Source organism: Megalopta genalis, unplaced genomic scaffold (assembly GCF_051020955.1).
Source record: "Megalopta genalis isolate 19385.01 unplaced genomic scaffold, iyMegGena1_principal scaffold0082, whole genome shotgun sequence".
Classification (NCBI taxonomy): domain Eukaryota; kingdom Metazoa; phylum Arthropoda; class Insecta; order Hymenoptera; family Halictidae; genus Megalopta; species Megalopta genalis.
Window position 1 is genome coordinate 151,560 of NW_027476151.1, and position 21,619 is coordinate 173,178.

Consider the following 21,619-nt stretch of genomic DNA (forward strand, 5'->3'; position numbering starts at 1 on the left):
AATACAAATTGAATCATTCGGAAATCTTAATCGTTTCTCATTGGTTTATTTTGAAAATGGTGTTTTTTTTATTTTAAAAAATTAAATTTATTATTTGTATAATATTAATAATTATAATTATACATTTATTATTTAGATAACGATAAGTTATGTACATGCTAAAAATTTCACTGAAATCGGTTGACCTTCGTACGAGTTGTAAATAATTAATGATCGCAAAAATCGCACTTTTTATCAAGAAGTGTGAGAAATTTGCAATTTTTACAATCTTTTAACGTTTGTAACTTACCATTGCGTTAAACGATTTCAATGAAATTTTCAGCATGCGTATAACTTACCGAGATCAACAAGACGCATTTTTTACATTTTCGTTAGATTTCATAATATAAACATCCTTTTTTATTTTTAAATAATTAACCTTCATATTTCAAAAGAAGTATTCGAAATTTATAGATTTTATCATTATTAATAAATATAATTAACTAATGATATATATTGAAATTATTTATAAATATTTTATTAAACATTCATTAGTTAAATATCTCGAAGTTCGAAAAATCGGCAAAATCGGCAAAATTAGCCTAAAAGTGATCAAAAATAGCTTCCTCAGATAAGAAAGTTAAACAACGAGAGACTTTTACTTTGTTTTGTCATTCCAAGCATGTAATAGCAAAATTGTAACATTGTGTATTATACAGGTCCCTCTATGATCTAAAAAAAAATTCAAATCGTCTACTCTAATTTTAAAAAAGTTAAAATTGCGCCTTGAGAAGTGTTCGAATGTCAGTGGGACTCACTGTATACATATAGCTGATGGCCGGTCTCGGCGACCAAGGGTTGTATTCGCGAGGCATTTTCACGCCCGGCATCTTTTTCGCCGGCATTGTTCGTCCTTGACGAATACGAGTTCTCTGTTCTTCAGCAAGGGCGAAATAAAGAGCCCTCCCAAGCATTGGCGGATTAATGCGTACTGGTGCCCGAGGCGCGATACAAAATTGAAATCCCTAATACGCTATGACACGCTATGACAAATAGAGCGATTATTAAAAAAAGTTTTATTTGAAAATAAAAACTTTATTTATGGCATTGAGAAATTAATTTCAATAACAGCTTTTCTGGACTTTTGCTAGTGCACAGTCGAATGCATGTGTAGATTTCAGCTAGCGACTTGCGTTCATTTGTCGCATATGCATTGCATTTATATCATTTTACTACATGAAATAATATCACGTTGTTCGTTTCAACAGACAGCTGTTATATTATGTATAAAAAAATAAAATACTACTAATTTATCAATATGTAATTTAACCAAAGTAATACATGTTTGCTGGCTTTAAATGGACTTACATCATTTTCATAATTAATCAATTGTAATAATCATTTAATTTCAATTATGAAATTTTAAATATCATTCGAAATATATTTTCTATTAATCCATATAATTTTGTTTATTAATAATTACAATAAATAAAATAGGAGTCTCGTTTCTTATTTTGAACGTTAAATATATTTATATATTGTTAAACTTAAAATAAGATATTGTTATTATTTATTTACTCTCTTTATGTGGCGGTGTTTTGAAATAGTCATGATGCACAGGCGTTACATAATGTAATAACTGTTTCATATCCTTATATTTTTCGTATGTAACAGATCTCTCGGCATCGCTATACAAAGATGACATTTGAAAACATTAATTCCACTTGGATATCTCCCGCATCACTATACCTGCAGGAAAATTCTTCATACCATCGAATGCCCCCTTTCATGCTAAACAACTTTTGTAGGAACATGTTTTCGATAACTTCACCCTGTAAATATATCCAATAACAAAGGTACTGTAAATAACCAGGCCCTAATTAGTCCCCGTAGGTTCTGCTTTCCCTTGCAAATCATAATTTTCATCAAGGCTCGGTGCGAGCCCGTTTACGATGGTTCCTTCAATTGACTCATTTCCACTAGCTCGGCCTAATCCGCCGCTGTTCTTTTTCTTTTAATTTAACCGATCGAACCGATCCTTGTAAAATCCGTATGACACGACCGGTCATCGCAGGTACATGTGCTTACCTGATAGCCGGCCGCGGTGGCTAATGGTTTTCCACGGGAGACGTTTTCATACCTGGCGCATTTTTTTTCGGGTAGTATCCTTTTGTCATTGTTCGTCTTTGCTGATTAGGACGTTCTGTCCTTTAGCAAGGACAGTATAAATACCCTGCCGATGTCAACGGAAACACTCATTCTGTGATCAGTGCAGCAGTGATCAGTGCGAAGACCTCGGCGAATTTTCTCAGTTAATTTTCCCAGTGAAGTATAGTGAGAATTTCTTAGTGAACTAAAATGGAATGGTACGTACATTTTTGCTATATTCTTCCGCGAACATTCTTCAGTCACTTGTTTTGACTAATGTTTTCCGTGTGTCGGGTATAAGAAAGACAATTTATTTTTACGAATTTAAATATTTATAAATAAAATATATTTTTCATCGAGATATGAGTCAACCTCTATTTTGGCCGGATACGGAGAATTCTCCCTAATTGACGCTCGGATAGTGCACGAAGATGGACAAGTCGGGAAGAGGAGATACGATTATTCAAATTTGTAAATTGAAATCTTGAAAATTAGAAAATTTAAATACTAGATAATTTAAAAAATGTACATTTATATATATAGAAATTGGAGAACTTAAAAATCGTGAATTTGTAAATCAAAGAATTTAGAAATTAAAATGATAAGATTTAGAAAATTTGGGAAGCAGATGATTTAAAAATTTGTAAATTTAAGAGTCGGAAATCTTAAAAAGCGTAAATGCAGAAATCAAACAATTCAGAAATTGAAACGGTAAGAACTAGAACATTTAGAAACCAGTTGATAACAATTAAAATTTCAGAAAACTGAAAAATCGTGAATTTATAAATCAAAGAATTTAGAAATTGAAATCTTAAAAATTTGATCATATAGAAATCAGCTGACTTCGAAATTGTAAATTTATAAATCAGAGAATTTAAAAACCGTCAATTTGATTTGAATTGGAATTGGAATCTTAAAAATCAGAAACTACAGAAACCAGATAATTTCGAAATTATGAATTTAGAAGTATGCGCATTGAAACATCGTGCCATTCGAAACGGATGGATCGAGAAATTGCAAGTTTTTCGGAACGGAAAAATGTGTTTAATCCTGGCGTATAGATATTTCCAATCTATTCGCTTATAAAAACGAGTCGTCTACAAAGTTGTCGATTCACCGATAACTATAAAAACGAGCCGCGAGGCTCGAGTAATCGTGTCTCCTCTTCCCAGATTGTCCATTTCTGTGCGTAATCCGAGCGTCAGTTAGGAAGACATTACTGTATCTCCAAACGTTTCTGGAAACTTGATTCGATTAAAGCTTCCGTCGTTTAATATACCGTTTAATATTACGTGCATACTAATTAATTGTTTCTTTTCGTTCAGTTCCAGAACTAATACTGAATCCTGCATTGAGTGGGGCTCCATAGAAGGTGGAGAAATCGAGTTCGAGTCTCTGACGGAGGATACTTTGGAGGGAGCATTACAAGTAATAAGGAAAAGCTTTTTCCCCAACGAGAGCATCTGCAAAGCCGTAAATCTGATATCGGCGCCTTGTAGCGTCAGAGCGCTCGAGGAGCTCTGTGTGGAAATTGCTAAAGACGGTGTCAGCATTGTTGCAGTCGACGTCAAGACTGGGGAAGTTGTTGGTGTTGTTCTCAATAAAATTAAGATATTGAGAGATCATCCGATGCCGAGAGATCCTGTAACTAACCCGCGACGTCCGTGTGGGCGCCCACCGTTTCGTCGACATCGCCCGGTCCTCTGGCGACCTTGCCAAAAGAGTTGGCTTGAAAGATTCAAGGATAATTGCGTACATCACCGGGCCAGGGGCTACGTAGATTTTCTGATTGCTATACACAGCAAGATAAATTTATTCAAATATTATAATATTGATTGTATTATGGAGTTGATGTTCCTGGCTACGCTGCCGGAGATGCAGCAGCGAAAAATTGGCGAGGGCTTAGTGTCCGTGTCCGTGGAGGTTGCCAATGCGCTGAATAATGGACAGCAAGTGAAAGTACCGATATCTGACACTGGAATTAATAGCGTGATCCATAATTTTCTGAGCATACCGAAGTTAGTGACTGCAATCATGACTTCCAATTACGCGCAGATCATCGCGAGGAGGTGCCGCTTAAAGGTCTTGGAAAGGATTAATTACAGGGGCTTTCGTTATAGTGACGTATCGTTCCGCAAGAGAATAGGGAAGGAGCATCGTGACTTCACTGTTGTAGCCAAGAAAATAAAGAACTAATCGACGGTTCAGAAGATATCGCAATGTCAAGAAAATTATATTTTATTTAGTATTTGCTTGTATTTAACAGGATTTCTATAATTTCGACCGAAATTGTCAATTATTATCTTCGAAATTATCATCTTTGAAATTATTAATTCTGAAATTATCATTTTCGAAATTGTTATCTTCAAAATTGTTATCTTCGACATTGATATCTTCGAAATCATTATCTTCGAAATTACTATCTTCGAAATTATTACCTTCGAAATTATCCCAGAAATTATTCTAGAAATTATTATTTTTGAAATTGTTATCCTAGAAATTACTATCTTTGTAATTGTTATTCTAGAAAGTGTTGTCTCCGAAATTGTTGTCTTTGGAAATATAATTCTCGAAATTATTATCTTTGAAATTATTATCCTTGAAATTATTGTCATTAAAATTATCATCGAAATGATTGAAATAACACCAATTGGCCAAAATATATTCGCTATGCAATCTCGTCGATGTAACACTTATCAATGAAAAGTGTAGAAACAAAACAATGAAATTTATACTTTTCTGCCAGGTTTCTCGTCGTTTCAGCCACTTCATGAAGGAACGGAGATCAGGCACTCGCGATCGGGCACTAATACTAAATAATCCAAACGGCGCGAAAGCGAAGATTTCACCCTTTGAAATGTATCTAAGAACACCATTCTACAGTTTTTTTTGTTAACAAAGTTACGGTATTTTGAATTTCAGAATTTCATTCGGAAGAGAATCCAAGGTGCTATACGATGGCAAACAAAAATCATAGATCAATACTTTCGGGCTCATTCGAAAGGGGAGACTTCGTTCGTTAAAATAATTGTGATTGCGTTTGCCAAACAATTTTTTGAACCACTCAGATCTATGCGAATATGAGAAATCGACAGGACGGAACCATTTTTATTTACAGTGCAGGGTATTAACGAAATAAAATTTATAAAACAGGAGAATTAAGATGCTACGAAACTGGGAAATTGGACTTCTAAAATGAGTAGAAAAACACCACCCTACGATATTTTTTAACGAAGTTATGGTATTCTGAATTTCGAAAAATGTTCGCCTAGAATTCCACGACCTCAGAAATCACATTAATCTTGTATACTTTTTTTCAAAACTGCTATAAATTTGCAACAAAGTATCGCAGATCAACGTTCTTGGATTCGTTGGAAAGGGAATACTTCGTTCCACAGAATCACGGTGATTTCATACGCCGGAGAAACGTTTCTAACTTATCAGAAGCACGCGAATTTGAAAAATGACCAACAAAGTTTCATTTTCGCTTATCGCTCGAGTTCCATCGAACCATTTTTCGTTTCGTGCGATTTATGGTGTAGTGCCGGCCGTGCGTAGAGCCAAAAATATTCGCGCTGAGTCGGAAATGTGATTATCATGTTCGCGTGACCTTTACGAAGGCGGCTGGCCATCCCCGGCCGCCGAAATTCAATTGGTCCAGCAAGTTTCGGTTGATCCAGCGAATCAGAATTTGGTGAAATATCGTTGGCGCACTTGTAACAATGACACGGAGTCACTACAGCTTCAGATGATCGCGATTAGGGCAAATTTCGCAGGAGTTAAACGATTACGCTGATTCTGGCTCGTGAGCACGCGTCGCGACGGATAATTTACGATTTTTCGATGATTTTTATGTCGAAATTATGAATGTCGGACAATTTTATTTCATAATTTTAATTGCTCCTGAACAAAAAATTTTCATCCCCTTTTTATTTTCTGCACGGTGAAACTGCCCCTTTAACAACGACATCCTGATGTTATCCCATTTTCTTGTATATTTTGCAAATTTATCAGGTATTAAAATAATGCGTATAATAAAATTTGAACTTTTTATCCCCTTTACCTATTTTCTTTTAGAGCGGAACAGCCCCTTTTTAATTGCGATATGTAGATGTTACCCTATTTTTGTATATGTTATCAAAATTCTCATGACATTAAAAAGCTGTTTATAACATAAATTAAATTTTTCATGCCTTCCTTACTTTCTTCAGGGTGAAACTACCGCCTTAATAACGATGTCTAGATATTACCTATCTCCATGTTTATTTCTAAAATTTTACCGTATATTAATAAAATATTTGCAGTGAAAATTAAATGTTTCATCCCTTTTTATTTTTCGTAGTACGAAACTACCCCCTGAATGAATGTGGTATCTTGTAGATGTTTCCCTCTCTGCATAATTATTTCTACAATTTTATTGGATATTAAGAAATTACTTCCAGCGAAAATTAGATTTTGCACCCCTTTTTATTTTCTTTGAGATAGAACTTCCATATTTTTAAAATTGCACCAGATATTAAAAAAATTTAAGATAAAAATTTTAAGATATTAAAAAATTGAATTTCTTTCCTTCGTTTATATTTTTAAGGGTAAAACTATCCCCTCCTTGCTCGAATGATATATATTCGATACGTACTAAATGTTCAAAAATATGTTACAATAAAAATTGAATATGTTGTCATTTAAAACAATGCAGTCATATAATGTAACAAATATAAATTTTCTGTCTCGTGTAGAATTTATTAACGACAGAGTATGCTAATCAACATGACAATGAAAGAAATCGTATTTCAAGGGGTTAATTACGTCGGAGAATCTGTAAAATTTTTTCTCCGAGGAATTTATAAATAGCCCGAGGCTATACGAATATTAAAAACTTTATAATGAAGGGATCGGAATAGTTGAATTTTGTGGAAGGGTAATTATTCCTCAGACGAAGTTTGGTTGTTGACAAGAACAGCGATTCTTCGAACGAAATTTAAAATAAAAATTGAAATATCATAAGAATTTTATATTGTTCAACATTGTTGATAATCATATTTTATCAATTTATAATGGTAAATAATATAAATTATAACAATAGTAAGTTCTAGCCAGACCACATAGCTTATGTTAATTTTATAGCAATTACAATTTGAACGACACCAGTTAATGTTAGATTAATACGAATTTTAATTTCAGCAATGCTAATGCGAAAATTTACAGCAATTTGAATTTCGATGATATTAAATGATATGTTATTAAGGAATTTCAATAAAAGCAAAATGTCGAAGAATTTTCAGAGTTGTTGTATACTGTTGATAATCAAATTTCATCAATTTATATTGTCAATTGATTGTACAAAAAATTAAAATATACACTCGAATATTTACGCTAATTTCACGCACTATATTCTCGACATATGTAAATAACAATCTCAATCGCCTCTCACTTCTCAATCATCAGCCGATCATTGAATACATTGATTTTCACTTCTCTCGCATCATTCGATTCCGCAGTTATATCAATTATACAATTTTAATAAAAATAATCCCGAAAATATTATATAACTAATTAAAAATTGTTTCAATTATTGTTTTCATTCGTGATACACTAAATACGTAGCTTTCTCGTTATTAAATAAATGAATTTCCTTGTATATCAATTATGGAATTTATATACATCCATATTTCGGTTTCGTGAAATACTAAATAGAATTGATTCTCATATTATACAATAATTGAATTTTCGAACGTGATAATTATGGCATGGAACTCTTGGGAATTATAGCTGTGTTTGATTATTGAAGCACATTAGCGAGCCGAGAGATGACCAAGCAATATTAATTATAATTTCGAAAGTTTTCTTTTCGAAAGAAAATTACTGCTATATTTTTAGACACAATTTTTTTAACTTTATATTTATGTATATATGTACAAGAAAACTATAATTCTGAAGATTTCTACTTAATTACCAATGAAATAATTATCAATTATGAATGATTTGAAAATTAAATAAACATTGAGACAATCTTTAACAAAAATGTACGTGTACATATCCATTTATTACTAATGATTTTATTCTCCACGATCTTCATGAAACTTCTTTGAAAATAGGTTTTAATAATTATTTCATATAAGTTCGTAACTAAAATAAATATTATAATTAAAATAAATATATTTATTTATGGAAAATGTTTTCTGTTCTTGATTTTCACGTAACTTCAACCAATGTAATATTTAATTATCATTACACATAAATTCAATTTAAATGAATGTTGAAATAATCGTAAGAATAATACGCGGTTGTATTTGTTTATAGAAGGTGATTTTCTCTCGTTAATTTTCATCGAACTGCAGAGGAAATAATAATAATAATAATTATTATTATGAACAAATTTCATTAAAATGGTTCCCAATTATTAAAAGGAGAATACGTTCGATAATGAATTTCTCCTGACGAATTGCACAGAGATTATTACAACAACAAATGTATATTTTATATAGACATGTAAAATCAGTGGCCTAATCGAAGCTTATCAAACATTCACGAAACCAGTACGAAATAATCCTTGCGCTGATAGCTGGCTCATTATCAATCCATCAAATCCATAATCCCCTATGCAACAAATACGACGTGAACTCGAAAGTCGATCATTCTCTTTCTCGTCGATCAATACCGTTGAGAGTTTCGCAAAATTTTCCGCGAAAATCTCGCATCAAACATAATTCCGCTATTCGAGTTTAGTTAAATGTGAATTCGAGCCGAATGATTTCGCACGATCCATCAAATGATAAATGTCGTCGACTGTAGAAATACTATACATTAAAAAATCACAGCAGAAGCTCAATGATTGTAAGAATCGTTGTAATACATGGCAGAATTCCGATACATGCAAAATACAATTAAGAAGAAAATGATAGAAATATTAGAAACTTGACGAAATACAATAATCAAATATAAAGATAGTAAAATGTAGAAACTATATAAATTCAGTAATCAAATGTAGATATATTCAAATATGGATACTATTTATTATATATTACTATATATATTATATTTATTATATTATTATATTATAATATAGATTATTAATATACAACAAATATAAAATTTACTGAATTTTTGAATTCATGTAGCTTCTACATTTTAGTATTTTTATATTTGGCTATATGTATAAACAATATAAATAGAGTATACGTAATAAATAAAGAAATATTAAAAATATAAAAACTGCACGAATGTAATAATCAAATATAGAAATACTAAAGCCATAGAAACCACTAAAATGCAACTGGCGAATATAGAAACACTAAAATATAGAAACTACGTAAATGGAATAGTCAAATACACAAGAACTAAAAATTTAAAAATTATGAAAGATGCAAAATAGGGGAAAACTATAAAAAAAAGACCGGTGTAAGTTGTGATTACGAAAAATATAGAGTCTACAGAAAATGCAATAGTCAAATATACAAGTACTAGAAATTTAAAAATTGTAAGATATGTAAACTGGGGGAAAACTATAAAAAATACCCGCTGTAAATCGTGGTAGTACTAATATAAATGACAAATAAAATTAATAACTAATTACCAATGATCAAATATAGAAATACCAAAAATTTTAGAAAGTGTAGAAGATATAAAATAGGCGGGGAATATAACAAACAATATTATAAATGATAAAATTTTCGTTATCATCATTTTACACTTTTAAACATTACACGAAGCAAAATTGTGTAACTTAACAAAAAAAAAATTATTGTGTGTGTATTATACTATTTTCTATATTTAATATACATATAATTGGGTTGATGGTTTTAATCAATCATCTTCTCCTAATAGCATGTAATTACAGTCGCATTACAATATTCATCATACTCCAATCACAATCACAAATGGCGAGTTCTAATTACATTACAGCCAATATCGTATAATATTATATGTACATAGTCACCTTGTCACCGTCCACTCACCACAAACCACATCCAGTCTCTCACGAAATCAATATTAGCTTATAAGAAATTTATATTTCGACAACAGGAAACAATAATACCTCTCATCATATTAGTTTATGTCAATTTAACAGCAATTTGAATTTTAACGACACTAATTAATGTTAGGATAATATGAATTTTAAGTTCGAGAATATAATATTTTAATATATATAATAACATATATAATAATAATTTAATAATATTTTTTGTAGAGAACTTCAACTCTCATGATATTAAATAATATTTTTTGTTCAGGTATTAAAGCTCCAATAATATTGAACGGAATTATAATAACATCGATACGAATTTTATATTAAATTTATGGGATATATGATGCTCAATGTTATATTTTCATATGATATTGTTTAAAATTGTCTCATATTGTTCTTTTTAACAATGTTTGTTATATGACGTACAATGATTATTTATTGATATCACATTTATGAGGAATTTAGATATCAATAATTACTATCGCATAAATAACGATAACTAGATTGTTGCATCATTAAAATATTTGAATAATACAACGAGGAACTCAAATTTCCATGATTTTAAATAATGTTTAATTTATTAGGAATTCCAGGATCAATAACATTATACACAATGTAATCGTACTAAACCATTCTTATTAGGTTAATGCATAATTTAATACGGTAATAATGTATTAAATGCTGCAGCAATAAAAAAATATAAAAAATGTAAATTTGATAATATTATTAATTATATATATTATATATATAAATATATATATATAATTAATAAAATATTATTAAATTAACATTTTTTATATTTTATAATATATAATTATAATTATGTATATATATATATATATATATATATATATATATATAATTATACTATATAATTATACTATATAATATACAATATAATAATTTAGTATAATATACAGTATAATATATATATGGGACTTCAACGCCAAGTCGCCGGCTTGGGGTTCCCCCAGGACGAACCCGAGGGGCCGGGAGGTGCTTGACTGGGCGGCGGGACTCGAGCTCCGTCTTTTAAACACGGGCTCGGTCCATACGTGCGTGCGGCATAATGGGGGGTCCATCGTTGACCTTTCATGGGCAACGCCCCACGCCGCGCGCCGTATTACGGGGTGGAGGGTGGCGGAGGAGGTCGAGACGCTGTCTGACCACAGGTACATTGTTCTCGGCCTCTCCGCCGCCCCATCGACGCCCCGACGTCGCCCCGCTGATGAGGGATCGCCTCAGCCGCGGTGGGCGCTAAAGCGCCTCGACCGGGACGCCCTGATGGCGGCAGCCCACGTCGTGGCCTGGCCAGCAACACCGGCCGGGCCAGTCGACGGGACAAGGGAGGCCCAATGGTTCCGGGGCGCAATGACGTCCATTTGCGACGTCGCCATGCCCCGGGCCAGGGTTTTCCCGAGGAAGGCGGTGTACTGGTGGTCGCGCGCGATAGCGGATTTGCGCACAGAGTGCGTTCGCGCGCGACGCCAGTACGCCCGCGCCCGTCGACGACGGCGTTCCGACGTGGAGCTGGCTATCCAGCTGTATGGGCGATACAGGGAGAAGGTGGTCGCCCTGCAGCTGGCCATCAGGCAAGCAAAGAGCCAGGCCTGGCGCGACCTCCTCGGCACTATCAACCGAGATCCATGGGGGCGCCCATATAAAATGGCGATGGGACGATTACGTCCCTGGGCGCCCCCTCTGACGGAGAGCCTGGATCCGGGGATGCTCGGACGGGTCGTGGACGCGCTATTCCCCGTCAGCGGGGAGGCGTCCCGGCCCGTCCCTCAGCTAGAGGGACACGAGTGGTCCCCGGATCTGGAGGTCGCGCCGGAGGAAATGGCCGGGGTAGTCAAATGGCTCCGGGGCAAGAATACTGCCCCGGGGCCGGACGGTATCCCCGGCCGGGTCTGGCTGCTTGCCATGGGCGTCCTGGGCGAGAGGCTTAGAGGCCTCTACTCCGGGCTCCTGAGGTCCGGGGTGTTCCCGGACCTCTGGAGGAGAAGTCGGATGGTCCTCTTAAGGAAGGATGGGAGGCCTGCGGATTCTCCCTCCGCGTACCGGCCCATTTGCCTCCTGGACGAGGTGGGCAAGATCTTTGAAAAGATCATTGCTGCCCGCCTCGCCAGGCACCTGTCCCGCGTTGGCCCCGATCTGGCGGACTGCCAGTTCGGCTTCCGGGAGGGGCGATCGACGGTCGATGCAATCGACCGTCTAAAGTCCCTCTCGGACAATGCCGTGGCACGGGGCGGGGTGTGCTTGGCGGTGTCGATAGACATCGTCAATGCGTTTAACACCCTGCCCTGGTCCGCCATTAGGGAGGCCCTGGTTGAACACCAGGTGCCTCCCTATCTGAGGCGGGTAATCGGGGCCTACCTGCGGGGCAGGTGGGTGGAATACCCGGGCCGGTACGGGACAATACGGAGGGAAGTGGACTGTGGGGTCCCACAGGGGTCCGTGTTAGGACCACTCCTGTGGGACCTGGGATATAACGCAGTCCTGAAGGCCTCCCTACCCGACGGTGCCACCCTCATCTGCTATGCAGATGACACATTGGTGGTCGCCGTCGGGGACACCTTCGAGAGGACCATCCGACGAGCGGAAGTTGCGGTGGCAGCCGTCGTCGCGAGGATCCACGGTCTGGGGCTGAAGGTGGCCCCGGAGAAGGCCGAGGCCGTCTGGTTTGGACGGCCTTGGTCTCGGCCACGGGCCAGATCGTGGATCTGGGTTGGAGGAGCCTGCGTCGAGGTGAAGTCCGAGATCAAGTATCTCGGACTGATCCTCGACAGCCACTGGAGGTTCGGAGCACATTTCGGCCGCCTCGTCCCCCGAGTTGAGAGGGCGGCGGCCGCGTTAGGCCGCCTGTTGCCCAATATCGGGGGACCGGGCGATATGGTGCGCCGCCTATACCTAGGCGTGGTGCGGTCAATGGTATTATACGGCGCCCCGATTTGGGCGCCGTCCGTGAGGGCAAGCCGGCGCAGCACATTGTTGTTGCGCCGGCTTCAGAGGCAAATGGCCCTTCGCCTCATACGGGGGTACCGCACCACGTCTACCGTGGCGGCGCTTGCTCTGGCGGGAGAAATTCCCTTCGAGCTGCAGGCGGCGATGCGCGCCTATGTCTATAGGCGCATATGCATCGCTGGCCGGGCTCGGGGGGACCCGCCGGAGCAAGAGGCGGTCGAGGGCTTCGAGCTCCAGGCCCGGGGACTAGCGCTCGCCAGGTGGCATGCGGAGCTTTGTTCCCATGCCGCCGAGCGCGTCCCCGGGGCTCTCCTGCCGCACTTCACCACGTGGCGGGAGAGGCGGTTTGGCAGGCTCTCCTACCGTGCGACGCAGGTATTCACCGGGCATGGCTGCTTCGGTGTCTACCTGTGTCGCATCGGTCGGGAAGCGACGACGGTGTGCCACCACTGTGGCGCGGAGGAGGACTCGGCGCAGCATACACTGGAGGTGTGCCCCGCCTTTTCAGTGCTGCGCCGAGTCCTAACTAGGGAAGTTGGTGGCGACCTCGCTCTCTCCAGCTTAGTTGGGGCCATGCTGGAGAGCCCGACAAAATGGGCGGCAGCCATAGCCTTCTGCGAACAGGTAATGTTGCAGAAGGAGGCTGCCGAGCGGGGTCGCCGTGAGCGGGGGGTGCGGCGTGTGCGCCCACGCCTAGAGCCCCCCCCCCGAGTAGCTGATACTAGGCGGGCGGCGGGTGTACCGGACCATGCCGGTTTAATTGCCCGCCGCCCGCCAACCGAGGATGCCCTATTTTAAAGTGGGGGCGACAAAACCGTCGCCCCCGACGGCCGCTGGTGCGGCCGTCGTGAAGAGGCGGTGTGGGGTGCGGTCCCCCGCACCGCCGAATCAAGATGATTCATGGGGGGGAGGATTAATCTCCCCCCGGGACGCGGCCGGCCACCGCTCCATCCTGGTGGCCGGCCAGGCGAGGGGGAGCTGCGGTCGTGTTCTTGAAGAGTTCCCGTGGCTCCCCCGTTAATCGCCAGCGCCCTAGGCCGCCGTGGGGGTTTTAGCGGGTCGAACCCCGCACTACCGCCCCTCCGCCCTTCGGGCGGAGCGGGGGTGTCTGACCTGCAGATTTCCCCCACGATAAAAAAAAAAAAAAAAAAAAAAAAAGTATAATATATATATGGTATATAAATATATATATATATATTATACTGTATATTATACTAAATTATTATATCGTGTATTATATAGTATAATTAAATACATTTATACTGTATATCATACTAAAAACTGTACATTATATATAATATAATGTAATACATTAAATACTATTTCTAGTATTTTACATAATTGCCAAAAGCTGAGTAATTAAATTATGTTACGTTCGCTATCAGCATAGTTATATTTATTGTATTTATTGCATTAAATACATTGTATCATCTTACGCGACATGATGAAAATGCCGCCAAAGTGAAGGCATCAATTCTCTAAATATCATGCTATGTGCTATAATTTTAAATAATTATATTCAGAACATTAATATGACGTTCTTTATGCTGCGGGCGAACGTGTTAAGCAATGATCCAAACGCCACGGGTTGAAATGACCTCGACGGTCCATAAACCAAAAATAATATTCTTCGTAATTGATCGCATTTTTTAATTCGAATCTTAACCGTTAGAAGCGATACGCAATTTCAATGCGTTCCTTTTAACGCTGCCAAAAACCTGTTCCCAGTCACGTCCCACCAAAATTGATATTCCCCGCCGTCGCCACAAATTTCCAATAAACTCGCCGCACCAACAGCGCCGCCGAAACCGAAGAAGGAAAACTCGATCGACACTCGCGTGTTTCCCGGTAACGAATCGTCGCTTTCGCCACTCCAACCACGAGTGCAAACACTACGTGGCTGCATCACCGACACCTTTAGGTGCTGGATCGGGGTGGGGTGGGGGGTCGTCGTTGGTGTTCGCTAAAGGTTGCCTCTGTGTTGTAAATAAACGGCGCGACCCGATCGTACTGAAGATAGAAGCCAATCATCCAGCAGGATTTCTGGTTTCCTTTAGTTCCGTCCCCCTCCACCGCTTTCTTCCGTACCTTATGGAGCATAGCAGTACTATCCCCCCCCCCCAAAAAAAAATTTGCCGGAAAACGATATTCGGAGTACGTATAGACTAACGGTCGTAAGACGTTGCCCGCGACCATCGAAACCGTCTTCCGACGGTTAATCCGATACATGGAGTTGCGAAATTTCAGCGACACGGTTGTTTTTATGTTTCTGGTCTCCTGACTTCTGCGAACGGCGGATTACGATCGCCGGATATCCATCTCGGTGGACGTAGAATAAAGCAGACCCGATTTTCTGAAGCTTCGCAGATTATGGTATTCGGAAATAAAAGAATTTCGTAGCTTGCTTTCAAGAGCCTTTTAGAGTGTAACGTACGGAGAATCTTCCCACGAATTTTTTATATTCCCTCCTGAAGGCATACGCCAGGCTGGCGCCAGCCAGCCGGGGATTCATTTGTATATCGCGAGTCGAGTACCTCCGAGAGAGTACGACGACGAACATTTCTGGAGTCGGACCACATAGGATCATCCCCACTACCATTTTTCCACAGAAAAACTGACTATATAAAGGGCCCAAACGCGACCGGGAATTGGGCTAGTTTCGAGTCATTCGTCGACGCGGAAACATTAGTAACATCGAGTTTCAATTCTTCTTCCGCGAAAACTTACTTACAGTTGTAAAACCCAACGCGTAATAATTTAGTTTTTACCAGTTTTCTTTGGTTTCAAGTTTAATCATTTCCACCTCCTGTTTCAAACCAGTAGTTGGTATAACCCACCAAGATATATCTTAACCGCTCGAGGTATATCTTTATTTCTTTTCTAACCCTAATATCAATTTCTCCAAACACCTTATCCTAATTTTAAAGGTAGCTACCCGTGTCGAAATAAACATCGGCTGGTCTACGCACCTCATCCAAAAATTCCAATTACATGCAACCTCCGGCCACCCAAACTGCCTGGCCCTCGGCTCGTAACAAGAGCATGATAAGACGAGTAGTATTGTGGTCATTTAATCCTGAGATAGTAGCGTCTGAAAGCAGAGGAACTTAAATATTTTTGATAAATTATTTTCGTTTAATTTTAAATAGAATCGTACGTGTTTTGATGAAGGGCGAAGAAACGAATCCAACAAGTATAATGATTGAATACTTTCGATTGTTTAACCTCGATATGTTTGCGTTTGAAAGTTGATTACTTAATGTTTCGGACACGATATTGTTACAAGAATTATATCTCTTTTTTAATGTTTATGATAATATTGTTACGGCGACTTGTCCAAATCAAGTGGCTGTAATGTGAAACAGCCCTGTTGTGAACACCTCCTTAAAGAATAATAGAAGAGAGGGGTTGCCACGGAGGTGTGTTATCAACGGACAATCGAAGAGTCGGGATCGGACCGTCGAGCGGTCCAAAGATCTCAAACATAATTGAATTGAGTTGTATTATAGTTTATGTACTTTATTGTAAATAAAATGCCGCGACGCGAAAGAAATGCAGTAATTCGCAACAATATTATTGAATCAATTGTTTTCTCATATAATAAAGCACTCCTTAAAGTAAGTAGAAACATAAATTTTGTTTATTTATTGCACATGTCCTTTTGTATAATAAGCGATAAACAAGATAGTGACGAAATTTAACGTCACAAAAATAATCGGACAGTCCGTAGGTATAGGTGAACTAGTTTTTATCGATGGTATTATGGATAAAATGAAATATTTGGACATTTTTTAAAGAAAATTTAATTACAAGTGTTATAAATATGGGTGTACGTACAGTTTTAAGTTTTATTAGGACAGTGATCCTAAACACAAGGTCAGAATTGTACAGGAATATTTGTTAAACAATTGTCCAAAAGTACTGCATCCTTCTCCTCAATCGCCTGATTTAAATCCAATTAAAAATTTATGGGATCAACTGGACCACAAAATTCGTACAATACTTACAAAGACAACAACAAAGATAAAACAACGTTTGTTAGACGAATGGAAACGAATTTCGTCGGATTATTTAAATAAAGTCATCTGTAACATGCCCAAGCGATTACATGAAGTAATAAAACAAAAGGGTCAACCGACAAAATATTAATATTATGATAACGTGATTAAAAAGATTTTCATTTTATATAAAATTAATGTAATTCATTCACTGTCCGAATATTTTTGTGACGTTAAATTTCCTCACAATCTTGTTCATCGCTTATTATACAAAAGAACATGTGCAATAAATAAACAAAATTTATGTTTCTACTTACTTTGTATGAGAAAACAATTGATTCAATAATACTATCATAAACAATAAAAAGGAGCAATTGTTCTTGTATCAATATCGTGTCCGAATATTAATGCGAGTCACTGTATATATTCATTATACTCGTTGCATTTGTCTTTCGATGCTCTACAAGAATATCGGTAACAATATACAGAGTGTTGTATAAAAGTGTGCTGGAAACAGGAGTAGTCCTCAGGAGTAGTATCTTTTTTTCAGATACAAATATCAAGCGGATTACGAAAAAAAAACGAAAAAATGGACGTCGGATCTGTTGTACATACGAAAACCACACAATGGAGCGATAGAAAAAGACATATCCGTAGTTAACAATACATATGTAACAATAATTTAAACAATATTTATAATTGATTATGTTTTTCTTATTACATTGTCTATAATCATATTGTTCATAACTGATAATATTCTTTATTACTACTTTAGACAATATATTTGTACTACGTGACCTATAATATTATTTAAAAAAAATTGGTTAAGTAAACATTTTTATCACAATTAAATACAAAAATTACTTAACACGAAGATCGTCGTATGAAATTTTATATTCCAATCATATAATTGTAGTCAAAAATCGTAGGCAAATATTGTAGCTAAAATAGAAAAATATTGACATCCACAAAAAATAAGTACTTGGTCAATGAAAATATATAAAGTAAAATGTACAACTAAAATGTTTAGAATAAAATGTTCAAACAAACTGTTCGATAAACATGCTTAAAATAAAATGTTCAACTAAAATGGGTAAAATAAAGTATTCACAACCAATATGTTTAAAATGAAGTGTTCAAAATAAAATGTTCAACTAAAATTAACATCTACGAAAAATAAGTTCGAAACAATGCTTGTGTACGTCGATAGCGTCTGGTGTCGCATTTCGTATCGACAGCGCATTCAAATTCAGGAAACCTCGAAAACATGAAAACACCGATTTTCATAAAAGTCGCACGAAGTTGTGGATTGTGGCCAACTCTTTGAGCGAAAAGTGCGACGTGTGGCGTCGGGTGTCATCTGTCGAAGGAACGTGCAAACGTCGGAATACAAAAATTCTCCCCTCCACACTCTCGCCGATCCCATCGCACACTCTAACCGCCATTTCTGGCGCGGCTCCTATCGGGTCCCTTATTTCGTCGACGAAAAAATGGGGAGGTGGGTGAACTGGAAGAATGCAGTCTCAAGCCTCCGCGACCTAACCCAGTGAAATGAATTGGAGGATCGTGCCCCGACCGTGAAAATCGACGCCAGAAAAATATTTTCCTGGCCTTCGTGCTCCGGGCAACGAACGATGCCGATCTTTTGCGTAAGCCGCTTTCAGATATCTCGCAGAGTCGCTGAGATCGCTCGGTCCCCGAAAAATTCCGTTGGAAAAGTCGTTCGCCCATCGATAGCAAAGATTTCTCGCAGACGGAAGTGGTCACGATTTTTTTTCTTGCGGATTTTAGGGTCGAAGGTTTAGGTTAGGTGGACGGGTTTTTATGGAGCTTGGTGGATGGCGTATGAAATGGAGGGTTCGGGGTGTAGTGAAAAAAAAAGATTGCAAATTGAATTGATATTTTATATTGCTAGTAATAATAAAAATTTTTATTTCATTAAAAAATCATTCAAATAATTCAACAAATTATTTATTTATTATTGCAAATGATAAAAAAATATTTATTATGCAAATAAAATGTTATTTTTCATTTGGGTTTTAGAGAGGGACGAAAAGATTTAGAATACTATTTGCGCTGATATACATATGTATACTTAGTGAATAAATTTAGGATAATGTAAATTAAAGGGTTGGAACTTGAGTTCCAATATATCAATTACTAAAGAATTGAATTTGTATTACAAAGTTTCAATTATTTAAATCTCAAAATTTTAATTTTTTTAATTTTAATTTAAATATTAAGTTACACTTCTGCTTATGTCTACATGCTCCTATGTATTCAATAAATAGATTTTGGCTAGATTTTCTTTCTAATGTAAATTAAGGGTTGTTGACCAAGGTGATAATTACTGAAGGGGTGAATTCGGAGTGCATAGTTAATATTTAAAATAATTTCGAAATATTGATGAGTATTGATTTATTTTTGTCAATAGATTTAAGCTAGAACTCCATTTCCTTATAAATTTAAAGGTCCAGGGTTAATGACTGACGTGTATTAGTTACTGCTGAAGTAAATTTGGGGTGTAAGGTGAGTATTTTAAATTACTGTGAAATATTCACGAATGCTGATTTCAGTCAATAAAGGTCCGGCTTCCCTTTTCGATGTGAATGGAATGGTCGAGGGTTAATGACCGATTGATCGTGGGCAAAGTGAACATTTACAATCATTCCGGAATATTTCTGCATGCCGACGTATTTTTATAAAATCGACTTAGACCAGGTTTGCTAATACATTTCTATTAAATACGTTAAATAAATTTAAGTTAGCTTTCCTTTATTTTCTGAATCAGGGCGCCGAGGCTTGATGATAAAGATATCAACTATTGAAAGGGTGATTTTGAGGTGCAAAATTGACAGTTAAGATTATTCTAAGACACTCCCTGCGCTCTGATAATATTTTCTTGTCTACACGTATTCTGTAAGCAAGGGTTCGAGGTTCCCCTCTTGTACACAAGTTACCCAAAGGGGTGAGTTTGGGGTGCAAAGTTGGCAGTTTGTATTATTTTGGAAAGTTTGTTGATACTAATATTATTTATGTCATGTAAATTTCGGCTGGGTTCTCCTCTTTTTAATGTAAATCAGCTGGTTGCGGGGCGGTGTTGTACATCTAATTTACAGTAGGGACGAATTTTGGGGTGGAAAATTCACATAATTTTCGGAAGCTCGCAGATACTTACATATCTTTATTATGTAAGTTCATGTTGTACTTCCCTTTTAATATAAATCGGGGGATTGAGGGTTGAAGCTTCAAATGTTGATTGCCGAAAGGGTGAATTAGGGGTAGAAAGACATTTCAAACATTTTAGACGAATGATTCATTTCAAACATTTAATTGTAAACATTTTAGTTGTGTGTGTGTGTGTGTGTGTGTGTGTGTGTGTGTGTGTGTGTGTGTGTGTGTGTGTGATTATTTTAGATGATCATTTTAGTTAAACATTTTAGTGAAACATTTTATTTGAAACGCTTAAATAGAATGTCCTTTTGAAATGAATTTATAAACGCGTCTGAAAATATTATAGAAATTAAAATTTCAGAAAAATTAGAAGTCAGTGATGTTTTTGATGAAGCCGACTTACAATTAGAGAGTTTAATGATCCCTTCGAATGCCCGAAATATCTCTCTTAAGATGGAATTTTGCGGATCGGCATAATGGCTGATCTAATTTCACCGAATTACTCGCGCGACGGATTCTGGGACGATATGGGATTACCAAATCGCGTAATAACCTAATATTTCACCAGACTTCCCTCAGTCACGATGACAGTTTTCCATTTTCCTGGGCGCTTATGCCGCGAGAAAATACACGGGGTCGACACCAGCGCGAATGTTTAAATAAAAAGCGAGCAACGAACGCTTTCGGACCGCTTGTTGCTGATCGAGTATGTATAATTACCCCGACGTTATTGATACTTTTGGACCACGTTCGTAGTGTGCAATTCATTTTATTATTTACTTTATTAACGTCGATCACAGAAGTTACTAGGTAAACTGAAAAGTCACTAGCGAGGCACGACAAAATTGTCCATCAACTTTTAAAATATTTTGACCAGAAGTTTGCATAAAAATGGTTTAGTGATTATGAATAATATAATTTATATTAAATTTTTTAACGACGACCGCAGAAGTTACTAAATCAACCGAAAAACCACTAGCAAAATGCTGAAAAATTATCACAATCAACTACCAAGAATATTCGATTATTTTGCATAAAAATGGTTTCGAGACAGTGATTAATAATTTCTTAATTTTACTAATGCTGACCACGTAAGTTACTTGTTAGATAAACTAAAAAGTTAATAGCCAATGTTATGTTAAGAAATTAGCATAATATTAAGATGATTTATGGGAAGAGCGAATGTTTCAGAAAGTAAGATTTGCCTTTATACATGTACTCACGACTACTCTCGAAAATAGTCTGAGAACGAAAATGGGCACCGGATACATTACGATGACAGTCAGCTCCATCAACCGTGTTACGGCAGCGAGAGAGAACAGGAATGCGGTTAGAATCAGAAGTATCACCAGCTTCAACAGACCTATGATTGCCTAGAATTATAGTTCTG

At 37.4% G+C, this 21,619-nt stretch overlaps 1 protein-coding gene across 1 annotated transcript; it reads left to right on the plus strand.

Moving 5' to 3' along the window:
• The first annotated feature begins 2,249 nt into the window (after positions 1–2,249).
• LOC143261995 (uncharacterized) lies at positions 2,250–21,606 on the plus strand. The gene is made up of 3 exons (XM_076528017.1): positions 2,250–2,345; positions 3,453–4,145; positions 21,471–21,606. The coding sequence occupies exons 1-3, from the start codon at positions 2,338–2,340 to the stop codon at positions 21,604–21,606; spliced, it is 837 nt and encodes a 278-aa protein (XP_076384132.1). The 5' UTR covers positions 2,250–2,337.
• Positions 21,607–21,619: the final 13 nt, after the last annotated feature.

Excerpts from the sequence above, each read along its gene's own strand:
- LOC143261995 (XM_076528017.1), top strand. Across the intron at positions 4,146-21,470 it reads AATTTTCTGAGCATACCGAA|TCTGAGAACGAAAATGGGCA; the intron begins GTTAGTGACTGC and ends TCTCGAAAATAG.